This window comes from Perca flavescens, chromosome 18 (assembly GCF_004354835.1).
Source record: "Perca flavescens isolate YP-PL-M2 chromosome 18, PFLA_1.0, whole genome shotgun sequence".
NCBI lineage: Eukaryota > Metazoa > Chordata > Actinopteri > Perciformes > Percidae > Perca > Perca flavescens.
Window position 1 is genome coordinate 27,828,352 of NC_041348.1, and position 23,425 is coordinate 27,851,776.

The 23,425-nt window shown below is 39.4% G+C and overlaps 1 protein-coding gene and 1 long non-coding RNA gene across 4 annotated transcripts; both read right to left on the reverse strand.

Annotated features, from left to right (window-relative positions):
* Positions 1-1,844: 1,844 nt before the first annotated feature.
* Positions 1,845-8,742, reverse strand: LOC114573426 (uncharacterized). Of its 3 annotated transcripts, none has more exons than XM_028605623.1 (6): positions 8,630-8,742; positions 8,029-8,343; positions 7,634-7,912; positions 7,442-7,519; positions 4,446-4,550; positions 1,845-2,800 (listed from the first exon to the last, which is right to left on the reverse strand). In XM_028605623.1, the coding sequence occupies exons 1-5, from the start codon at positions 8,688-8,690 to the stop codon at positions 4,450-4,452; spliced, it is 834 nt and encodes a 277-aa protein (XP_028461424.1). In that variant the 5' UTR covers positions 8,691-8,742; the 3' UTR covers positions 1,845-2,800; positions 4,446-4,449. The 3 variants fall into 3 exon arrangements, with proteins under 3 accessions (XP_028461424.1, XP_028461423.1, XP_028461421.1); XM_028605622.1 differs by having other exon boundaries at positions 1,845-2,803; positions 4,449-4,550; positions 8,029-8,346; XM_028605620.1 differs by having other exon boundaries at positions 8,029-8,346.
* Positions 8,743-15,795: 7,053 nt separating this feature from the next.
* LOC114573427 (uncharacterized) lies at positions 15,796-16,666 on the reverse strand. Its single transcript, XR_003694893.1, has 3 exons — positions 16,569-16,666; positions 16,442-16,470; positions 15,796-16,102 (listed from the first exon to the last, which is right to left on the reverse strand). It is a non-coding gene; the product is annotated as an uncharacterized LOC114573427 (long non-coding RNA).
* Between the last annotated feature and the right edge of the window lie 6,759 nt (positions 16,667-23,425).

Here is a 23,425-nt window from a genome sequence, read left to right on the forward strand (position 1 = left end):
GGTTATTATTTCACCAGGTCCGAGGGCTAGAGGGATGTGTTAAGTAGACCCCATAAAGTTATCCTACAACTGATGTTCATCCTACAGCAAGATAATGACCCAAAACATAAGTCCAAGCTATGCCAGAACTACCTTAGGAAAAAATAACAAGATGGTAAGCTTAAAAACATGGAGTGGCCAGCACAGTCACCAGACTTAAACCCCATTGAGCTGGTTTGGGATGAACTGGACAGAAAAGTGAAAGCAAAGCAACCTACAAGTGCCACACATTCATGGGAACGTCTGCAACAGAGTTAGGAAGAACTTTCTGAAGAATATTTGATTTCCATTGTAGAAAGAATGCCACGAGTGTGTTCAGCTGTTATATCTGCCAAAGGGGGCTACTTTGATGAGTCAAAAATTTAGAATACATTTTGGTTTATAAGTTGATTCCATGATTTATTTTTTAACTTAAATTGTTCATTTGTTCTATTCTTTCATTTCAGAGTATAATAAGACATTGAGCTGCATGAATTTCAATAAAAACCTGGAAAAATCGGGGTGTTCTAAAACTTGACCGGTAGTGTATGTATATATATAGATATATATATATATCTATATATATATATATATAGATATATATATAAGTCTTCTTACCTGTAAAGTGAAGCAGCAGTATCAGAAATAAAGACATTTTGATCCATTTGAACTCTTCCTTCGTGCTTCTCTGTGTCTCTGCTTCTTCTCTCTCTCGTTCTGATGCTCAGAACTGTTTCTAAAATAGTGCTTTAGTCGAGAGATGCTGCACCTACTTCCTGTAGTTAGGATGATGTCACTGTCTCATAATGACTTTTAGGGTTAGGGGTAGGCTGTTTGAATTCCTTATAGACGCCAAACAGCCAAAAAGATTTTTACTTTATGATTTTTAAAACGTAGAATTCTCTCAGAGGAAAGTTAAATGTTTCTGCATTCATTGATCCAATCTAACGCTGCAACAAACTGTATTAATTTCATGTTGAGTCTGGTGTTCACACTGTGTCCAGTCCCGGGGTGTATTTGTGACACTGACGTATTTCACACCTGAAAAGAAGAAGAACTGTCTGACACCTGTTGGTTCCTCATTTTATTTTTGCAGTTTGTTTCTGAGAACTTAAGAAGTGTTTGGGTGAGAATGTGGGTAACACCAGCAGCAGACCTCGGCAGGTTTTACCCTCTAATGAGGACCAGATTAACATCAGAAACACACAGACAGTCCACACTTTATTAGGACAAAGAAACACTTATTGAGTTGTGTTGAAAACTACTTTAACCCCTGGAAGGTTTGGGCTCACTGAGACTAGTTTCAACAAACGGTTAAAACACTGATGAGAGTTCTGACTGAACTGAGTGAGGCGACTGGGACAGGAGAAAAAGTCAGAGGACATCTGGTGGACAGGAAGAGAATGGCAGTGAACTGGTTTGAGGAAGTGTGAATGTGTCTGGAGGGACAGAGAGGCAGAATGGGACACACTGCAGACACGACTAGTTGGACGTTTAAGATGTGTGAAATGTTTTTACATCAATATTAGATCACAGTAGGAGGTTGTGTGCATCCCAAACTTCTGATGTAGTCTGAATTATTATATTTCTGTTGATTCTCAGGTAACTTTGGGTGCATTTCTATCTGTTTTCAGACACATTTGAGTGCTCAGTGAGAACAGAGCTGTTCAAGCCAACAGAGGGAAGCTTCACTACTAGAAGTGGACAAGAGGAGGGAGGTTGTACTTCTAGTAGAGGCAGTAAAGAATATTCACTTTTCATTATGACTCTGTTAGTACATGAAGGAATCAGAAAACACAGTGTAGAATGAAGTGGTGAACATTTCTTTATTTGCAGATTATATTGTTATCAGATAGAATAAAGAGAAGACTGTTCTGTACTGACTCCATTAAGGCTGGAAACACACACACTCTGTGCCTCTATTATCTGCTGCTGTGATGACTAAATGAGGTGCAGGTGGGAGATAAAGGTGAAGCTCAGGTGAGGAGAGTTGAGGTGATTGCAGGAAAGATGGGAGTGGCACAATGTGGGATGAAAGGAGAAAAGTGTGAGGGCATCTGGTGGACAGGTAAAGAATGATTGTGAAGGCTCTTGTTAGAAGTGGAAATGTGGCTGAAGTGGGGTGACAGAGAGGCAGAATGAGCAGGAATACACACAACTGACAACAGACATTGTGATATTAGACATTAGGTGCTCCTCATGTCACTTAAATTGCCTTCTCGATTCCTCTACTTGTCTCCCTTCCTCGCGTCTTTGTTCCTCCCACCAAGCAGGCACGTGAGAGACGTGAGGAAATCATCGGAGGAGAGACGCACACTCATTGTACATTTAATTGAGTAAGATGTATTTTTTTGTGTTCAACCATCACAACTAATTGTCTAACCTAAACTTAATTCCGACCTGAAACTCACAACCAAGTCTTAACCCTCAAACAGGCCTTTGAAATGTGAGGACCAGCCAAAATTTCCTCACTCTGTTGGCTAAAAACTTGTTGTGGTCCTTAATATGTAACAAGTAAAAGAAGAGACACACACACACACACAATGCTCAATGAAAGCAGATTCAAATTAGTTCTTCTGTACACAGAGACATCAAACTGAGCACAAGCTGCTGGAGCTTCAATAACAAGCAGTACATCTTAAAATCAGTTCTGAAATCTGCAGCTAGAAGATAATTTAAGAAGGTTAACAAGAGTTATTGATCAGGGGAGTCTGACAGAGAAGGAAGGCTCTATAAAGTTTACATAGTTCACCACGCCATCATCTTCAGCTTGATCATTATTTATCTGTGAAACACAACACACACAAACCCTCAGTTACTGTCTGATTTGTAACTGCTACACTGCTTCACTGTTGTGCTTCTCAGGCCCAGATGTACGTACATTTGCGAAAGTAGCGTTAGTAGGCGTTCACGGCCAACCCGCAGAAAGCGCACGCTGTGATACATCAGCTTACGTCGTATTTACCAAACCTGCAGTTCATCAGGTAATCAGCGCCTTTCTCCGCCCACTATACCGTAAATTGAGCTGTAGGAAAGCGTTAAGTACTGGTGCTATGATACGGCTGAGTGCAGACTGCGATATTCCCACTGCTGATGCGACTGTTTGAAATGATCCTGATGCCAATATTTGTAATGAGGCGAGGAGTTTAACAACTGCTGGAATGGAATGTGAACGCTGAGTCGGAGATTCAATGTCATCTTTGATTTCTTCCATTAACTGTAATATTGCATGGCTGTTAATCTTTCGTCTTCACTCAACTGAATAAGTGTGATCCTTGTGTCAAAAATCTTTTCAGCTCGTCTCCTTTGCCCATGTCTCCGTCTTGCTCTGATTACTGCTGCCATTTCACCAGGAGGCATATGCGAGGTAACCCGCTCGCAGCGGGTTTACACCTGCTTTTAAGAGGTGGAGAATTTTCACCACAAAATAGAGGCATGCTTTCACGGGCGTTTTTTGTACATACATACAATACATAATTAGGCGCACTTTACGCTTAACTCCCATTTTCCCTTTCACCGTCCCATGAATGCATATGACATGCCATTTTCAGTTCCTGCGACAGGCAGTCTGCGCTTTTACCTCATTGCGGCCTGTTTGTACATACCTCGCCATGCTTTTATGCGCACGTTGCAAAACAAATACGCCTGAAGTGGGCGCAAAAGCGTTAGTACATCTGGCCCTCACAGTTTAAAAGAGTGAGACATTCAAAGTTCTGTGTCACAGTAACACACTTACCAGCTGCATCATTTACACTGACTTACAGACCCTGATCCAGTGTCGAAATCAAAAAGATATTCGAGGGGCAACTTTTCCCCCACAATACAAAAAGTCTTTTACCAAATGTTGTGGCCAATTTAAGAAAATAGTAATACATGCATTAGGTTGCTATTTTTGAATGTGAAAAGAGCCCAGATTAAAATGCACACAGTAATCCACACCTTGTAACAACATGAGAAAATAAAAAGCATAATATTGCTTTTATCAGTGCATTTATATGTAACAGCGCTGTTTGTGTGAGTGTATAATAGAGATGGAAAATAAAATGAATTGAATGGAAATTAAAATGGTGGCTTAGTGGAGGATTACAATATTGGCCTAAACTATATATATATATATATATATATATATATATATATATATATATATATATATATACAGAAACCTTGGGGGCAATTTTTGCTTCTCCACACATTTTATAGGGGCATTCACTGATTTCGGGCATTTTTACCCTCTGCCCATCTTAAGTTCCTCCCTGAACATTTATATATATATTTTTTATTTGACACATCAGTTCACCTCAGTTCTTTTCAACTCACAGTGTTGTCATCAGGTGCTCTCCCTGGAAAATAAACCCTGAACGAACATTTCAGCTCTGAACTTACTGTTTGTGTTGATCAGTGTGAACAAATGTTGGTGTGAATGCGCTCACCTCAAGATCTGATGAGGAGAACAGTAATCACAGTCATTAGGAGGACTTCAGCCACATGCAGAGCCAACATGATGTAGTCCAGAGCAGACCAACCTGTCCCAGCTGTGGAAGCACAAGTCATTTTGGCTTTTAAAATCCTGCAGCTAAAAAAGAATTACATGTGATATTCAAAAGTGTTTACACATTCATTTTAACCAGATCAAACTAATACAAACCAAAAACCCTTAACTCAAGGTTCACTTTCTATCTCTTTCCAGAGCTTTTAATCACATGTCCATACTGTCCTCACCCAAACAAACAACCGGTCGATTGTGCGAGCAGCTTATAACGACCAATATTTGCATTTGTAGTTAGGCGGCGACCTCTCGTGGTAGTAGTAATTATCATGAGAGCAGACAAGGAACAACACAGGACTTTCACTCAGGAGACCTGGGTGTGTGTCCTATGAAACCCAAAAGTCACGTTCTTAAATTAACTGACTTTTAAGGACCTACTTAATTGACGTAGTTACGGGACTCTAGTAGTTTTAGGTGACTCATTTTAAGCGAATCTCTGATGTTTTCCTTACCAGTTTCATAACCACTATTTCTATTGCCTGAACCTAACTTGTTCCATTTCACGTTATCTATGTGTTTAAAACTGCAACCCGTTTCCTTAAATATAAGGGTCACGTGATTAAAACTGCTTGTCCCTCCCTCATTACCACCACTGAGGTGCCCTTGAACAAGGCCCTTAACCCCAACCGCTCCAGTGGAGCTTCTCAGTGGCCAGCAGATCAGACTGTGGTTGTGCTGGCAGCTTCCAGTTGTGAACGTGTAACTGTGTGAATGTGACAGGTCGTCATTGCAAATGAGAACTTGTTCTCAATCGACTTACCTGGATAAATAAAAATAAAAACTTTGGTGTGACCAAATGCATAAAGCAAAAGTTGAAGAGCTACATGACTGTAAGTTGAGATAATTCAACCTTTTGTCTCTTTCAAAAGGTTTGTTTGCATCTGTCTGTGTGGGTCCGTGTGAATCTAAGGAACATTTCAAAATACTGATTGGTCAACAGCCATTGTGGGGAGCAATTCAAAACATTCAACCAGTTCCTAATGAAGCTATCAAAATCAGAAAACCCCAAACTGCTCAACACATCAACATCAGTGTCTGAACGTTCTTTGCCAACTGTGAATTTAGTTGTTTCGGTCTCTGCCAGGGTTTGTGTGTTGTGTTTGTTGCTGCTGTGCATGGGTGTAAATTCCAAAGGGGGTGTTGTTAGAAACCCCCAATAATCAAAACTGGCCATTGCAACCCCCTCCTTTACATAAAGACATTTGCCCTATAATTTGATGCACAAAAAGCACATATTGTGGCAGAAAAATTCTCCAGAATGCAGAAAATTGTTTGTCATTCAAAATTTCAATTTTGCTAAAAAAAAAAAAAAAAAGGATCTCAACATTTGTTTTTCATGTGTTAGTTTTCCAGTGTTACTGCGTCCTCGTTGATTGGGGGTGATTGAGGAATTGAAGGCAGCAGAGGCCTGTACTACGAATCAAGATCAACATGTCCTGGATTTCTTTCAGTAACCCGGTTTCACTAACCCTAACAACCTAACGTCACAACGCTGGTTATCAACTAGTTCTATCAACCCAGGGTTTCCCAATCCAGCGACACGCGCGTTCACATAAAAGAGGCGGTGTTTGCACAGCACGACCAATCGCAAACATCTACCAGAGCTGAATATTTTATATAACAGCAAGTTATAATTCTACACAAATATGAAGAACACAAACACGGTTTTGCAGGCAAAACGCAATACAGTCGCTGCTTCCTAAAACAGGAAGGAAAGCTGGCAAAAAAGGTCACACTGTGAATGCATAAATCACTTATCAACGCTTTATAACGCTTATCAATTTCACTTCCCCATCAGTCAGGCACTAGATATGTCCATAATTGTGCTTTCCATGAACTGCCGTTGCTTTAGCCTATTATTTCAGTTGCAACCCTGGCAGTGGAAGCAATCATGAGAGCAAATAAAAAATAAAAAAACATAATTCAAACCGATGTGCGCATTGGAAACACACGGCTCAAGAAGCCGACAAATAGCCTATATGTTATCCCCCCCCATTAAAATCTATATATTTCATAAAAATACCCATCAGGGAATGTTAATGGGGTTGTCAATCTCTAAATGTTTTAACTTTTATGAGTGCATCTCTCTCTCTCTCTCTCTCTCTCTCTCTCTCTCTCTCTGCACATCGAGCTCCGCCTGATCTTCTAGGAACGTTGACGCCGTTATCAATCGAGTATTGATTGGTCAGTAGGCGGTGCTTTAACACCGGTTGATCTCTGATCTTCAACATAACCTGCTCCCGAACAGGTTAGGTGTTCAGCGTAAGTTCCCACGGCGACTGAACCCGGTAACAAGTGATCCACCTTCGTGGTACAGAAAACCCTGGGTTGAACCTGAAGTTACCTTGTTAACGCCAAATCTTGCTTGGTAGAACAGGCCTCGGTTGCTGTCTCCAGGTTGCTTAAAACCCGCCCCATCCTCATCTGTTTCTCTCCCTTTCCCCTGGCACTATGTAATATTATTTTGAAGTTCCTTTGTTTACTATACAGTTTATTCTAGTTTACATGGAAACATGTTTTCCTGCCAGCATCCTTTGTTGGATTCAACCATTTGTGTTACATTTGTTAACATTTACCTTTGTTAAATATAGTAGTGGGTTTTGGCGCGGGCGAACCAGGCAGCTGCCCAGGGCGTCATATTTTCATGACACATGGGGGGGCGGCACGAGAACTTAAAAAAAAAAGGGGGGGCTGGGGGCTCGCCCTTTGTGTAATTCAATGTAGAACCGCCACTGGTTAAATACAATGTATTTACTTTGGTTAACTGCTCACATGTTTAGACTCCTATTTGTCATGATCCCAGAGCCGGGTCAAAACACTTTTCTCACTTCTAGATACTGACGGAATAAGAAAATGACTGAGAGGGAGAGTCCCTACCTTGTAAATTTGGTGAGGCATCATTGGTACTTGCTTGGTTTTGTTTTGTTGATTCTGTTGTTGTTATTGTGTCCTCACCTGAACAGATGAACACAGCTCAACACACAAATCCAATCCATAAAATAAACAATTTTTTTAGGTAATTATTCTCATCAGTTTGAAATGAATTTAAACAGCTCAACATGTTCTCACCTGGTTTCTCACTTGAGGACTGTGGGCTGAAAGGAAACTCCTGCACTTTGTCTCCTTCAGTCACTTCACACCTAAAGAACTGATACCTTGATGTGTAACTAAAATGAGAAGTAGGAACGGTCACAGAGGTGTAGCAAGGAGACTGTGATGTCCTCAAATCTTGGTTATCTATTTCCACATATTTAGACTGAAACAGCCACTTCACTGTGTGTTGACACCGTTCATATGTCGACACAAAGCAGTGTAACGTCACGTCGTCAGCACTGTTATGTTCAGTCACTGGTGATGGAGATATTGTGAGAGAGAGTTAAATATATTTCATTACTATAACCAGAATTATTGTAATGTTTCAGTATATCGTTCTAACATGAAAACATTATGATGTAAATACTCACTGGTGACAATGGACAGTTCAACCAAAGCGTCTTCACCTTGTTGTTGTCCTGATTTGTTGAACTGTCTGCAGGTGTAAAGACCAGCATCCTCCTCTGTGACCTTCTTTATAACCAGAGAACATTTCTCTGTAACACTCAGTCTGTCTGCTTTAGCGTTTTCAGTAATCCGCCCACGACCAATCAGCACTACTTTTGGTGTGTTTTCTAATTCACTGAAAACCCAGGTAGTACTATTACCCTTCTGACCATCGATCACATGTTCACAAGGCAAAGTGACTTCATCTCCAACTCTGACAGTGAAGGAGGGGGTTGCTGCTGCTGAGAATGTGAGAACAAAATGATAAATAATGAAGAGAAATTAAATATTACTGCTACTGTCAGTGTAAAGGTAATAGTAAATACAACAAAAGTTTGTTTATGTGCCTCATCGTTGGTTTCCAAAAGTTTACTAAACTCACTATATGTATTCACTTTACTGGATACAAACACACTACTTTTTTGTCTTGGTTAAATGAAGGTTAGGTAACAAAGTAACATTAATATATATTAATGAATTAGCTGATGTTTCTGTTTTTTATTTACATATTCTATGTATCCTCACCTGTAAACTGAAGCATTGGTATCAGAAAAAAATAGATTATAATCCATCTGAATTGAGCCATCGTGTCTCTTTCTGCTTCTTCTTCTTGTGAGTCTCTGAACTAGTTGCTACTTAAAGACAAATGTCCCATCAACTTCCTTTAAACAGTAAATTGTCACTTCCTCATCCTTCCTTCCTCTCATACAGTGTGTCACTTGTTGCTTGGGCAGACCACGTTAGCCTTTATGTTCCTCCTTCACTTATGGCCGACATGAACTGGTATGATTTTCACGCTGACCTGAAATATCTGGAATTTAAAGGGTGCCCCTTAAACCCTTTTTGGGTTTCAAACTGTTTCCTCTCATTCAGCTGTTTAAACTCGACGCTCAAATCAGTCATGACGGGTGTTGTGTCACTTACTGTTGCTTTAATTTCTTTAATCTGAAAATATAAACAATAACCTGAGATGTTAAAATTACTGAATATCAAACAATAACAGGTGATAGAAAAAATAACAATAAAAAGCTATTAGATAATGGCAAAGAGAGTAGTAGCCCTCTCATGGAAAAATACCAGAAGTCCAAGTGGAAGCAGGTGGTTGTGTGAGCTATCTACAACTCTCCCCTTGGAGAGAATTACATATACAATAAAACATCAACAACATAATTTCCATCTGCTATGTATTGAGAACAGATTTGTCACATGTGATGGAAGAGCCTGGGTACATGTAAACAGTGGCACTTTGCAGTACCTAAGATTACAGAAATGTTTGTTTTATTATTTTTTTCTAAATAATGGACCAAAATGGACTAATTAATTAATCTGAAACCAAGATTTGGAATCACTTGAGTATTTCTCTGTTATGTTGTGAAAACAATTAAAAGAATGTTGGTTAAAAAAAAGAAAAGCTATTAGATCTTTAACTACAACCCAACATGAATACATTAAAGTGCCTAACAGCATATATTAACATATATTATGCTCATTTACATGTCAAACAGACATGTAATGTTGGGTTACTGTGCTACTAGTTAATCTACTGCACAAGCAATAAATGCAGTTTATTTTATTTTTAATTTCTGTCATGCCAAACATCTGGTCCATGCCACATGGATTACAAGACACTGCTTTTATACAACACAGCCTACATCTTTACACTTTTATAAAAGGAACAGCAATTTGAAACAACCCATTTCATGTATTACTGTAAGTGCCACGGTGCATCATACCAACTGCTATGGTTATTATGAATCATATTTCTGTCTATCTGTATCAGTGTCTGTGTCCCAACTGGTAGCGGCAGATGGCCGCCCACCAAGAGCCAAGGTCTGTCCGAGGTTTCTGCCTGTAAAAAGGAAGTTTTTCCTTGCCACTGTCGCACTAAGTGTTTGATCTTTGGGGGAATTGTTGGGTCTTTGTAAATTATAGTCTGTGGTCTAGACCTACTCTTTCTGTAAAGTGTCCTGAGATAACTCCTGTTGTAATTTGACACTATAAATAAAATTGAATTGCATTTAATATGAACTGTACACTGACAAAAACAGCTACATTCCTGCAGATTATGATTACACTGATTAAAACAAGTATTTGTCATTCCCAAGGCTCTCTCCAAGTAGGCTATACTTAAGCTAAAATCCTCATATGCAAATTGTCAGCTCAATATTTGTGCATCATCCATATTTACTAAATCAAAAGAGAACAAAAAAGTATCAATATCTGTTTTTAACATACTTAACAAAGTTCCAACAGTAAATGGTAAAATACAGAGATCTCAGCTGGGCACATAACCTTTTTAGATAACTTATATACACAGCACAACATAATTCTCAGTAATATACAGTATTTCTATGTTATCATTTTAAATGTAATCTCTTTAGGTTTAGTCAGCCCCTTGCTCTTATTGATAAATGCCTCGGCCATAGTTATAGAACAATGAGCACACATCTCTTGACCATGAGCTAATCACCGAGTGGCTCTCAGAGATACATTTTAAAAAGCTGATCTATAAACCAGTCAGTGTAACTTTGTACTGGGTGCAGTGTCTGATCTGGTTTCTGGAGTCACTGCAGTGTTTAAGCTCAGTATCTGAAATTAACCAAGTCTATGAAGGATGTTTGGATTTTGATGACACTGTCAGAGAACAGCTGATTGAATGTACAGACATTTGATTACTGAGTCGCAACACTCACCATGTTTTCATCCATCTGTGTTTTCTTCCCTGAAGAGACAAAAGAGAGTCGACTTCAGCTTCCACAATAAAAAAGATTATGAACATTTCCTATCTGAATGTTGCAGTCTGTCTTCACCCAGAAAACAACCATGTAGGTTGATTGTGCATGCAGCTCTTAACGTCCCATGTTCACGTTTCTCCTTAGGCGCCGACCTCTGGTGGCTGTAGTAATTATCGCAAGAGCAAATAAGGAAAAAATAAAAGAACGAAATATTCCACATAAGGATGCAGGATGGGGCCAGATGGTTAGTCATCACAGAACCATATGTCATTAGATGCCATCTATCACGTCCGCTGTTGTTGATTTGAACGAACAGTCGCGGCCGTCACACACCTAAACCACGCCTGTAGCTGCCAGTAGCTTCTCACTGGACACTAAATGGTTCGGTCCACTTCTGTTTCCATACTAACACATTACTTGAAGCCTAGTCTCACATTGTCAGACATTCCTCCACAGCGCTGCGGAGGAGGGTCTGGCGAACCACACAGCATTCCGGGTTGGAAGAAAAACATGCTCTGGTTTACTGGCATTTCTTTGAACCAATCACAATCGTCTTAGGCGGCCATAAACCCCGGACACAATGCAGGTGCCTCTGCACAAGAAGGAACTTGTTTTGGTGGAACATGTGTACATTCAAAATATGTTTTAGTCGTGCAACAGAAAACTCAGATTGGACAGATAGTCTCGCTAGCTGTCTGGATTTACCCTGCAGAGATCTGAGGAGCAGTAAACCATAGTCCTCAGAAATCCACCAGAGTTTAGAATGACAGCACAAAGAAAGAGAAAGGTAACGGACATCCGGCCTAAATGAGGGACATCCGGCGGAATTTCCAGTGGCATCGGAGCAATCCCGGAAGTGGAACGTTGTGTATATAGACTGCTTGAAGCATGATGAGTTGGATTTATTGTGTGATATTTGTTGCCGCGATTATTGCATGATCTTGTAAAATCACAGGAACCAAGCTGCCTTGCAAGAGAAAGGTCGGGATGGTGGATGGGTCAAACACACAGGATGTTCACTCAGGAGAAAGGGGTTTGTGTCCTCTTTTGTGTGAAACCAAAAGTGAACTGTCACTTTTTGAAATGAACCGAATTTAACAGAGCTCAGTATTTATAACTTTACTTACCTAAAATATTTGTGTTGCCTAAACTTAACAAGCTTCATTTTACAAACAAAAAAACTATGTGTTTAAAACGTGTTTGGTAACATGTTTAAAGCAACCACCATGCTGCAGTTAACAGAACAATCATATATGTCATTTTGGGAGTCATTGACTGTGAACCTATTGTGTGGTTTAGGTATGAGGATGTGTTGCAATGTTCTCACCTTTAGTTCTCTTCCATCTGAAGACAGCCACAGTGATGATTATGAAAGCTGCAACAACAAACACAACGATAAGCCATCACCAACCTGGAAAGACAATGAAAACACTGAAAACATTTTTGGACAGGAAGACAGAGATTCTAGAGGAACAGGGACAACATCTTTGAGTTACTACCTTGTAGTTTCTTTGAAGGATCATTGATTGCTGTAGTGGTTGTTACTGACTTTGTGCTTTTTTCAAATGTTGTTGTTGTCTCAGTTGTTGAAGTTTTTGGTTTAATAAAGTACCTTAATATCTAATCATGTTCTGTAACCAAAGGAGGAATATTGATTTGAAATTTCAAAGTCATCAAATGAACATGTTTTGGGGGGTTTTAGTCATGTTGAAATGCAGTTTAGTTCTTACCTTTTGATGTGCTCATTGTCCCTGATGTTGGTGATATTGTAGTCATCGTTGTTGCATCAGCAGCTTAATTAATACAATAACAAAATGCAACAAACTGTACATTTAGAAATAAGCTTAACCATCTGACATCATGACACAATGACGAAACATTAAAACCTCAGATCTATCTGATTTAGCTTTGGCGTTTACACCATTCTGACCAAGTAAAACCAGCTCTACTGTGCTATTTAAATAACTGAAAGTCCATGTTGTACCGTTACAGTTATTCTGATCATCTCTCACATTTTCACAGGACAAAGTGACTTCAGAAACTGTTTGTTTGCTGCTGCTGAGAAGATGAGAGAGAAATATAAGAGTTTACTAAACTCACCATGTTAATGACAACCAACAGATTTGTCTTAGTTGAATAACATTTAGGAAGTAAAGTATGTTTAATAAGAATGATGAAGTCAATTTTTGCAATGTGCCTTCCATATATATATATGATATATATATATATATATATATATATATATATATATATATATATCTTCTTACCTGTAAAGTGAAGCAGCGGTATCAGAAATAAAGACATTTTGATCCATTTGAACTCTTCCATCGTGCTTCTCTGTGTCTCTACTTCTTCTCTCTCTCGTTCTGATGCTCAGAACTGTTTCTAAAATAGTGCTTTAGTCAAGAGATGCTGCACCTACTTCCTGTAATTAGGATGATGTTACTTCCTCACAATGAATTTTAGGGTTAAGGGTAGGCTGTTGTAATTCCTTATAGATGCCAAACAGCCAAAACTCTTTTTTTTTTTTTATTTTCCCTTTTCCATATAACATAGTTTTCTCTCAAAGTTAAATGTTTCTGCGTTCATTGATCCAATCTAACACTGCAACAAACAAACTGTATTAATCTCATGTTGAGTCTGGTGTTCACACTGTTTCCAGTCCCACGGTGTATTTGTGACACTGACGTATTTCACACCTGAAAAGAATATTTGTGACATTTGTGACACTGACGTGTTTCATACCTAAAAGAAGAAGAAGACGACTGAGGGAGTTGAGCGTGTGAAGATTGCTGGTTAAGATAAATGTTTGCAGTAATGCAGCTTGTTTTCTTCAGATGGTGTTTATTAGAAACCAGACAGGATTCATGGTGATGTTTGACAGCACACATGAACACACTGGTGAAGAGTCAAACTCCTCGCCCAGCAGGATTTCACTCTTGATGTCCGTGGTGTAATATGGTGATACTGTAGCAGCTGAAAGAACACACAGAAGATGAGGTTTTACTGTCTGACACCTGTTGGTTCCTCATTGTATCTTTGCAGTTTGTTTCTGAGAACTGAAGGAGAAGTGTTTAGGTGAGAATGTGGGTAACACCAGCAGCAGATCTTTGCAGGTTTTACCCTCTAATGAGGACCAGATAAAGATCAGAAACACACAGTTTAACCCCTGGAAGGTTTGGGCTCACTGAGACTAGTTTCAACAAATGGTTAAAACACTGATGAGAGTCCTGACTGAACTGAGTGAGGCGACTGGGACAGGAGAAAAAGTCAGAGGACATCTGGTGGACAGGAAGAGAATGGCAGTGAACTGGTTTGAGGAAGTGTGAATGTGTCTGGAGGGACAGAGAGGCAGAATGGGACACACTGCAGAGACGACTAGTTGGACGTTTAAGATGTGTGAAATGTTTCTACATCAATATTAGATCACAGTAGGAGGTTCTGTGCATCCCAAATCTCTGAACGTAGCCTGAGTTATTATATTTCTGTTGATTCTCAGGTAACTTTGGGTGCATTTCTATCTGTTTTCAGACACATTTGAGTTCTCAGTGAGAACAGAGCTGTTCAAGCCAACAGAGGGAAGCTCCACTACTAGAAGTGGACAAGAGGAGGGAGGTTGTGCTTCTAGTAGAGGCAGTAAAAGAATGTTCACTTTTCATTATGACTCTGTTAGTACATGAAGGAATCAGAAAACACAGTGTGGAATGAAGTGGTGAACTTTTCTTTATTTGCAGATTATATTGTTATCAGATAGAATAAAGAGAAGACTTTAACTGACTCCATTACACACACACACACACACACACACACACAAAGCAATGCTAAATGAAAATGAAAATGAGTTTTTCTGCACAGAGAGACATCAAACTGAGCTCAAGCTGCTGGAGCTTCAACAACAAGCAGTACATCTTAAAGGGGTGATAGCATGCAAAACCGATTTTACCTTGTCATAGTTGAAAAACGACAGTTTGCTGGGTAACTAGGACATACATAGAACCTCAAAATCCCATTGACACCTCTTTCCTCTGCAAATCTCACAATTTGAAACTGCCTCTTAAAACGGGCGAATCTGAACAAAGCTAAAAGTTGACGTCAACTTCTCAACTCCTTCTCATTTGGCTCTACCTTCTATCTTTGTAACGCCCCAAAATTTAGGCCACTAACTGATCGGAGGTCGGTTAGTCTTCTTAATCTCGTTCGCGCAAATCTCAGAACTTTTATACATTGTTCATCTGCTGTTGCATTACTAAATTCACTTCTGAGACTTTTTTTATGCGAGAAATCTATATAAAGCTCAAATATGGGCAGTTTTACAAAAATTGATGGCTAATTGCAAATTTAGTACGACTTGTTTCGGAGTTCAGGAGCTCCACAGGCAGTGTCTGCCTGGATCGCTGGCTTTCTGCCTGGACTGTCAGACCCCGCTGCACGCTGGATGGAGCTCTCTCAGGAGATACGGAATACTAGCCCAGAGAAAAGGAGTAGATATCGGACAATTGAGCGGGACACGTGGATTTAAATCAGTGGCGCACTGGACTCGCAATAGGCGATGTGCAGGAGCTGCTTGCCGGCAGCGGTTTTATGTACGTTAACTTTTTTTTACAAAATGGATCCCACACAGGAGGATGAATAGACTGTAACGAAACTCTGTATCTGGTGCTTTGTACAGTAAGATTAGTTGATGAGTTTATGTGTCGGGGACTGTGTGTGGACAGTGTGAAGAAAGCTGCCGCTGAGAAAAAAAGGGTTTGTGTGTGTGTGTGTGTGTGCGTGCTAAGCTCAACCAATCAGTGTGCAGCTCATCTAAATATTCACGAGCAGACCATATAAGGCAGCAAAAAAAAACAGCAAAAGAGACATTTTCAGCCCAACCAATGTTACATACCCTATTAGGAGACCTTAAGGAACAGTGTGAAATACTGTATATAATCATTCTATCACCCCTTTAAAATCAGCTCTGAAATCTGCAGCTGGAAGACTATTTCAGGAAGTTAACAAGAGTTAAATGAAGTTCAAATCCAGCTGCTGTTCTCAACTGGCTGCAGATGAGAAAAGGTTTTTACAATTGATGCAGGAAAATACATCAGACTAAAATAAAATAAGCCTTAATGATTCTTTTTGTTATTTCCAGTCTTGAACTAGTCCAGTAAAAGGTGACGAGTTGATCAGTGGAGTCTGATGGAGGCAGAAGTGTTGGTCAAACTCCATCAGGAGATCTGATGTTTTCATAGTTCACTGTATCATCATCTACATCATAACGCACCTGGGAAAAACAACACAACACAATCAAAGACACACTTTCTAATCCCAATCCCACTTCTCTGATCTGTAGGAGTCCACCGCCCCACATTTAGCTCAGGGAAATAAGAAATAAGTTAAAGACAACAAGGACATTTCATTACATTTATTATGAAGATGTTTTTGTTACAATTACTGAATTTAAGACCAAAAGTAACATAAATATGTTGAACCAACATTTGCATCCACTTCACCTGTTTATTGTTGTCTCCTGTCTTCTTCTATCTAAATGTACAGTTTATAATGAAGAGTGTGTAAAGCATCAACTGTAAAAACATTTCATTATTTAGTTGTAAAAACTCACAGCGATTTCCTCCGTCTGTGTTTTCTTCTCTGAAAAGACAAGAGAAAGAGAGGACTTCAGTTTCCACAGTGAAAATCAGCTTCATCAAAACTTGTTGTTTCTAAGTTTGATCTGTGAATGTTCTCACCTTTAGCTCTCGTCCACATGTTGACCACCACAACAATTATTATGAGAGCTGCTAAACCCACGGGCACAAAGATGATCCTCCCCCAACCTGGAGAGAGAAGGACTACATCAGAGATATATTTTAGTTGGAACTTTGAGACTTAAAAGAGGAGACAGAGAGATATTGGAGTTTTTAGTAACATCAAAGTGTCTTAATGTTCCACTACATCAATGCAAATGTTATTTTATTCTTTAAAACAGATTCCATAATTTTAAAAGAGAAAAAGCAGATTAAACCAGATCTTATTAAAAGTATACATGTCTTTGATTTCAGAGAAAGACTTGTACTCCAGCTTTATTCATGCTGTCACTGAGTTCTTCAAAATAAATCAATAATCATTTTCTAAATCACTTTCTGTGTTCTGCTTTAAACCACAGTGAAAAGTCAGTTTTGTCTTTTTATAAAGTGAATTAGTCAATCTATATTTTTTTCTTGTCTTTTTTTGCCATGAAAATTTTAAACAATAAAAACCTGTTCCATTAAAGGATATCATAGAATGAAATCTATGGATACATTTTGGGAGAGAGAAAGACACTGACAGAGAGACCGAGATTGTAGAGAAAGACGTACTGTAAAATCTATGAGTTACTACCTTGTAGTTTGGTTGAAGGATCATTGATTGCTGTGGTGGTTGGTACTGATTCTGGGCTTTCATCAGAAGTTCTTGTTGCTTCAGTTTTTGATGAAATAACACTGTTCAGTGATAAAATATCTAAATGTCTACCATCAACTGTAAAGGAGGAATAATGATTTGAAACTTTAAAGTCATTGAATAAACAAGTTTTGGGGGGTTTTAGTCATTTTGATCTGATACAGTTTAGTTCTTACCTTTTGATGTGCTCATTGTCCCTGATGTTGATATTGTAGTAGTCGCTTAATTAATACAATAATAAAATGCAACAAACTGTACATTTAGAAATAAACTTAACCATCTGACATCATGACACAATTATGAAATATTAAAACCTCAGATCTACACTAATATTTAGTGTAATTATCCACAAAGTGATTTTAAACAGCTCATCATATTCTCACCTGGTTTCTCTCTTGAGGAATGAGGAGGGATGAAGGGAAACAGCTGCACTTCTTTAGTGTAACCATCTGTCACTTCACACTTCAGTAAGTTAGACCTTGGTTTGTAAATTAAACCAGGATCCACAGAATCCACAGGATCCTGCCATTTCACAGTGGTGTAGCAGCCCCTCTGTAATGTCTCAATGTTTGGGTGATCTTTAGCCTCGTCTTTACCCTCATACAGCCACTTCACTGTGTGTTTACATCGTTCATATGTCGACAAAGAGCAGTTTAACATCACTATATCATCGATCTTCTCTTCAGTCACTGGTGAAGATGGAGATATTGAGAGAGAAAGACAACAATAATTAAATTAACTTCATCACTGTAATCATAAATATTGTAATATGTCAGTAAATTGTTCTTGTTAGAACACATGATGTAAATACTCACTGGTAACAACAGAGAGATAAACCTGAGAGTCTCGACCTTGTTGTTGTCCTTTTTTGTTGTACTGCTGACAGGAGTAACGACCAGCATCCTCCTCTGTGACATTCTTTATAACCAGAGAACAGTTCTCTCTAACACTCAGTCTGTCTGATTTAGCTTTGGCTTCTTCACCAATCTGACCAAGTATAACCAGCTCTACTACCGGGCTTCTTAAATCACTGAAAGTCCATGTTGTACCGTTACAGTTATTCTGATCATCTCTCAAATTTTCACAGGACAAAGTGACTTCATCTCCATCTCTGACAGTGGAGGAGAGCAGAAACTGTCTGTTTGCTGCTGCTGAGAAGATGAGAGAGAAATATAAGAGTTCACTAAACTCACCATGTTAATGACAAACAACAGATTTGTCTTAGTTGAATAACATTTAGGAAGTATCTGCCCAGATAGCTCAGATAGCTCAGTATCTTTAACAAGAATGATGAAGTTAATTTTTGCAATGTGCCTTCCATATATATATATGATATAAGTCTTCTTACCTGTAAAGTGAAGCAGCGGTATCAGAAATAAAGACATTTTGATCCATTTGAACTCTTCCATCGTGCTTCTCTGTGTCTCTGCTTCTTCTCTCTCTCGTTCTGATGCTCAGAACTGTTTCTAAAATAGTGCTTTAGTCGAGAGATGCTGCACCTACTTCCTGTAATTAGGATGATGTTACTTCCTCATAATGAGTTTTAGGGTTAGGGGTAGTCTGTTTGAATTCCTTATAGACGCCAAACAGCAAAAAGTTTTTTACAGTATTTACTTTTCCGTTTTTAAAACATAGTTTTCTCTCAGAGGAAAGTTAAATGTTTCTGCGTTCATTGATCCAATCTAACGCTATAACAAACAAACTGTATTAATCTCATGTTGAGTCTGGTGTTCACACTGTGTCCAGTCCCAGGGTGTATTTATGACACTGACGTGTTTCACACCTGAAAAGAAGAAGACGACGACTGAGGAAGTTGAGTGTGTGAAGATTGTTGGTTAAGATAAATGTTTGTCGGTGCCCAGATAGCTCAGTTGGTAGAGCAGGTGCCCATATATAGAGTTTTACTCCTCAACGCAGCGGGCTGAGTTTCGAATCAACCTGCGGCCCTTTAATGTGTGTCATTCCCTCCTCTCTCTCACATTTCATGTCTTCAGCTGTCCTATCAAAATAAAGGCCGAAAATGTCCAAAAAAAAATAAAAATAAAAATAAAAAGATTAAAAGATAAGTGTTTGCAGTAATGCAACTTGTTTTCTTCAGATGGTGTTTATTAGAAACCAGACAGGATTCATTTTGATGTTGTGGCAAACCAGGGGAAACGGGTCAGCCAATCCGGCACAGGGGGCGGGTACATAGGCTCAGACTGGGGGAGGTGATAGAGGGAGTCTATCTGCCTGTGCAGGTGCTGCAGCCACTTGGCACATGGCACTGGTCACACCTGCAGCCCAGGGCCGTGCAGAGACCTTTGGAGGGGCAGGCGCTCAAATTATAAAAGGGGCACATGGAACAATGTTGTTATGCAGTTTTGAAAAAGAATCAGAATAGAAAAGACCATTTTAAGGTAAAAAAAACCTCTGGAATTACAAACTGAAGTGTCTTAAATTTCCCCAATCTGAAGGCTTTTTCTTCTCTGTTATACAGAATAGTAAACAATAGCTGTTATAGTAAACTCTGTCTAGGACATTGTCATTATTCGAAATCAACGTGGCCCGTTATGTACAGTACAGTATAGTTTTATTTAATGCCTTATCAGCAGGGGTTAAATTTGGATTTGTTATGTGGGGGGGCTCTCCCTAGGGATGTCTGGGGATATGCTCCCCCGGGGGGAAAAAAATAGAAAAATAAACCGCTAAACCGCTTTTTTTTTGCCTTGACAAAAAGGCACTTTGGGCATCAAGGGGCAAAGGGGCAGGTGCTCAAGCACCCTGCGCCCCCCCCTCTGCACGTGCCTGCTGCAGCCCATCAGGTAATCAGAGGGAAGGTGTTAAGAGAGCCAGCCCAAGGCTGCAGGGAGACAGGAGACAGTGAGCAACAAAGGCCCAGGGGAGCAACACTTCAGGAGCTGATGGTCAACGAGGATATTGGCCAGGAAAAAGACTAACCTCTCCCTCTGCTTAAATCCTCCCAGGACAACACCTCTTGAAGGCTGACAGACCCCAGATGGGAAGAAACCTAAGTTGCAGTTTGTACCATTACCTTTTTCCCGAGCTACTTCATTAAAGAACACTTTCTGTTCAAGCCGACTGTCTCTGTGTTTCCTATGTTCATTGTTAATCCGGCGTTCAAGTCCCCTGGGTTGCCACAATGTTTGACAGCACACATGAACACACAGGTGAAGAGTCAAACTCCTCGCCCAGCAGGATTTCACTCTTGATGTCCGTGGTGTAATATGGTGATACTGTAGCAGCTGAAAGAACACACAGAAGATGAGGTTTTACTGTCTGACACCTGTTGGTACCTCATTGTATCTTTGCAGTTTGTTTCTGAGACCTGAAGGAGAAGTGTTTGGGTGAGAATGTGGGTAACACCAGCAGCAGAGCTCTGCAGGTTTTACCCTCTAATGAGGACCAGATAAACATCAGAAACACACAGACAGTCCACACTTTATTAGGACAAAGAGACACTTAATGAGTTGTGTTGAAAACTACTTTAACCCCTGGAAGGTTTGGGCTCACTGAGACTAGTTTCAACAAACGGTTAAAACACTGATGAGAGTCCTGACTGAACTGAGTGAGGCGACTGGGACAGGAGAAAAAGTCAGAGGACATCTGGTGGACAGGAAGAGAATGGCAGTGAACTGGTTTGCACAGCAATAAGTGACATATGAGGGAAAAGAAGGAGAAGGAAGAGGAAGTGACAGTTTTTCTCGATTGTTTAACCACATTTTCTGAAAGCATGCCTCATACTCTCAGAACTCTACACACAAATCAAAAACACACACAATGGGCAAAACCCCATTAATTCGCAAAATGACACTTTACATTCAAAACAATGTTATTTCTTCTCAAAATGGTATTTTGTTTTCAAATGACACACACAAACCATCATATGAATAGACATAAGAATCAGTTGAACACTGATGTGCTCAATGTACAGTAAAACACTATGATGAATGGAAAACACTTCTCCATTCATCATAATGACTTAGGCCTTTTTTTGTTCAGTTTTACACTTTCTACTGACAGTTCATACATAAGTGTGTTGTAAAATATTTGAGAATATTGTTTTTATACTCAGAACACACAAATACACGGTAACAAATATATTTTATTTTTCCCACAAAAACAGTGTACATCCGAACCAACACAAAGTTGCACATACAGTGGTCTAAATACAAAATAACAGAAAAATTTGAGGTATACAGTTATAGTAAAACAAACAAAAAAAAACAATGCTGCATCCTCTCTTCTGTTTCGGTCCGGCCACAGCACCTCATCCACATCACAAGCAATGTTTTCCCTGGCCAAGCAGCGGGGGAAATATGGCCTAGCATGGTGTATCCAGCCATGAAAAGCATCACCTGCAATATCTCCACAAGCTTGGAGAAGGCGTACACGCATTTGTGGATTTCGGTCATACACTTTCCATCTCCAGGCAGAACATCTCCTCCATTTTAAGTAAAATCATAGAAAAAGTGGTTTTTGATGCCTTCCAGTCAGGTTTTCGACCACAACACAGCACTGAGACGTCTCTTGTTAAAGTCTTTAATGACATCCACTTAAACACAGATAGTGGCAAAATTTCAGTCTTAGTATTACTTGAGCTCAGTGCTGCATTTGATACGGTAGACCATGACATAATGCTTGACCGATTGGAAAACTGGGTTGGTCTTTCTGGCTCAGTACTAAAGTGGTTTGAATCCTATTTAAAGAATAGGGACTACTTTGTGTCTATAGGTAATTATACATCTGAGCATACAAATATGACGTGCGGAGTTCCCCAAGGCTCAGTTCTGGGGCCTCTTCTGTTCAACATCTACATGCTTCCACTGGCTCAGATTATGGAAAACAACAAAATAAGTTACCATAGTTATGCGGATGACACACAAATTTACATAACCTTATCGCCAGGGAATGACACACAAATTTACATAACCTTATCGCCAGGGAACCAAAGCCCAATACAACAATTAAATATGTGCATTGAACAGATTAATGATTGGATGTGCCAGAACTTTCTTAAATTAAATGAAGAAAAAACGGAGATGGTTTTTTTTGGAGCAAAAGAGGAACGATTGAAAGTCAGCGCTCAGCTTCAAACGACAATGTTAAAAACAACAGAAAAAGCAAGAAATCTTGGTGTAGTCATGGACTCAGACCTAAATTTTAAAAGCCACATTAACATAATTAAAAAATCTGCCTATTATCACCTTAAAAATATATCAAGGGTTAAAGGGCTTATGTCTCAGCAGGATCTGGAAAAACTTGTCCATGCTTTTATCTTCAGTAGACTTGACTACTGTAACGGTGTCTTTACAGGTCTCCCTGAAAAATCAATCAGACAGCTGCAGCTGATTCAGAACGCTGCAGCTCGAGTCCTCACTAAGACCAAGAAAGTGGATCACATCACTCCAGTACTGAAGTCTCTACACTGGCTTCCAGTGCCTCAAAGAATTGATTTCAAAATACTTTTACTGGTTTATAAATCACTAAACGGTTTAGGGCCAAAATACATTTCTGATCTGCTACTACATTATGACCCAACCAGACCTCTCAGGTCGTCTGGGACAGGTCTACTTGTTGTCCCCGGAGTCAGAACTAAACAGGGGGAAGCAGCGTTCAGTTTTTATGCTCCACATATCTGGAACAAACTCCCAAAAACCTGTAGGTCCGTTGCAACTCTCAGTTCTTTTAAATCTAAGCTAAAGACCTATCTTTTTGATGTTGCTTTTCTTTAAATAATCTATTTTATTAACTTTAATTTCATATACTGCACTGTATCTTTTATTCTTATACTGCACTATCAATTTTATTCTTGTCTTTTAATGTTTTTAATTTGTTTATTATTGTTTTTTAATTGTTTTCTAACTGCTCTTTAATGTTTCATGTAAAGCACTTTGAATTGCCCTGTTGCTGAAATGTGCTATACAAATAAAGCTGCCTTGCCTTGCCTTGCCTCCAAACAGAAGACCTCACCTCTTGCCCTGTTATGCTAAAGCTCTGATTGCTAATTGTAAACCTGTGTGACAGGTGTTTGCCCATGTGATGAGTCAGTGTGCATATTTCAATGGCAGTGTGTTCCTTGTGAAAACAAGAGATTTTCTTCATGAAAAGTGTGCCAACTGCAGAGAATTGTGTGTAGTGTTTTGAAAAAAAGTGTGTTTTAGAA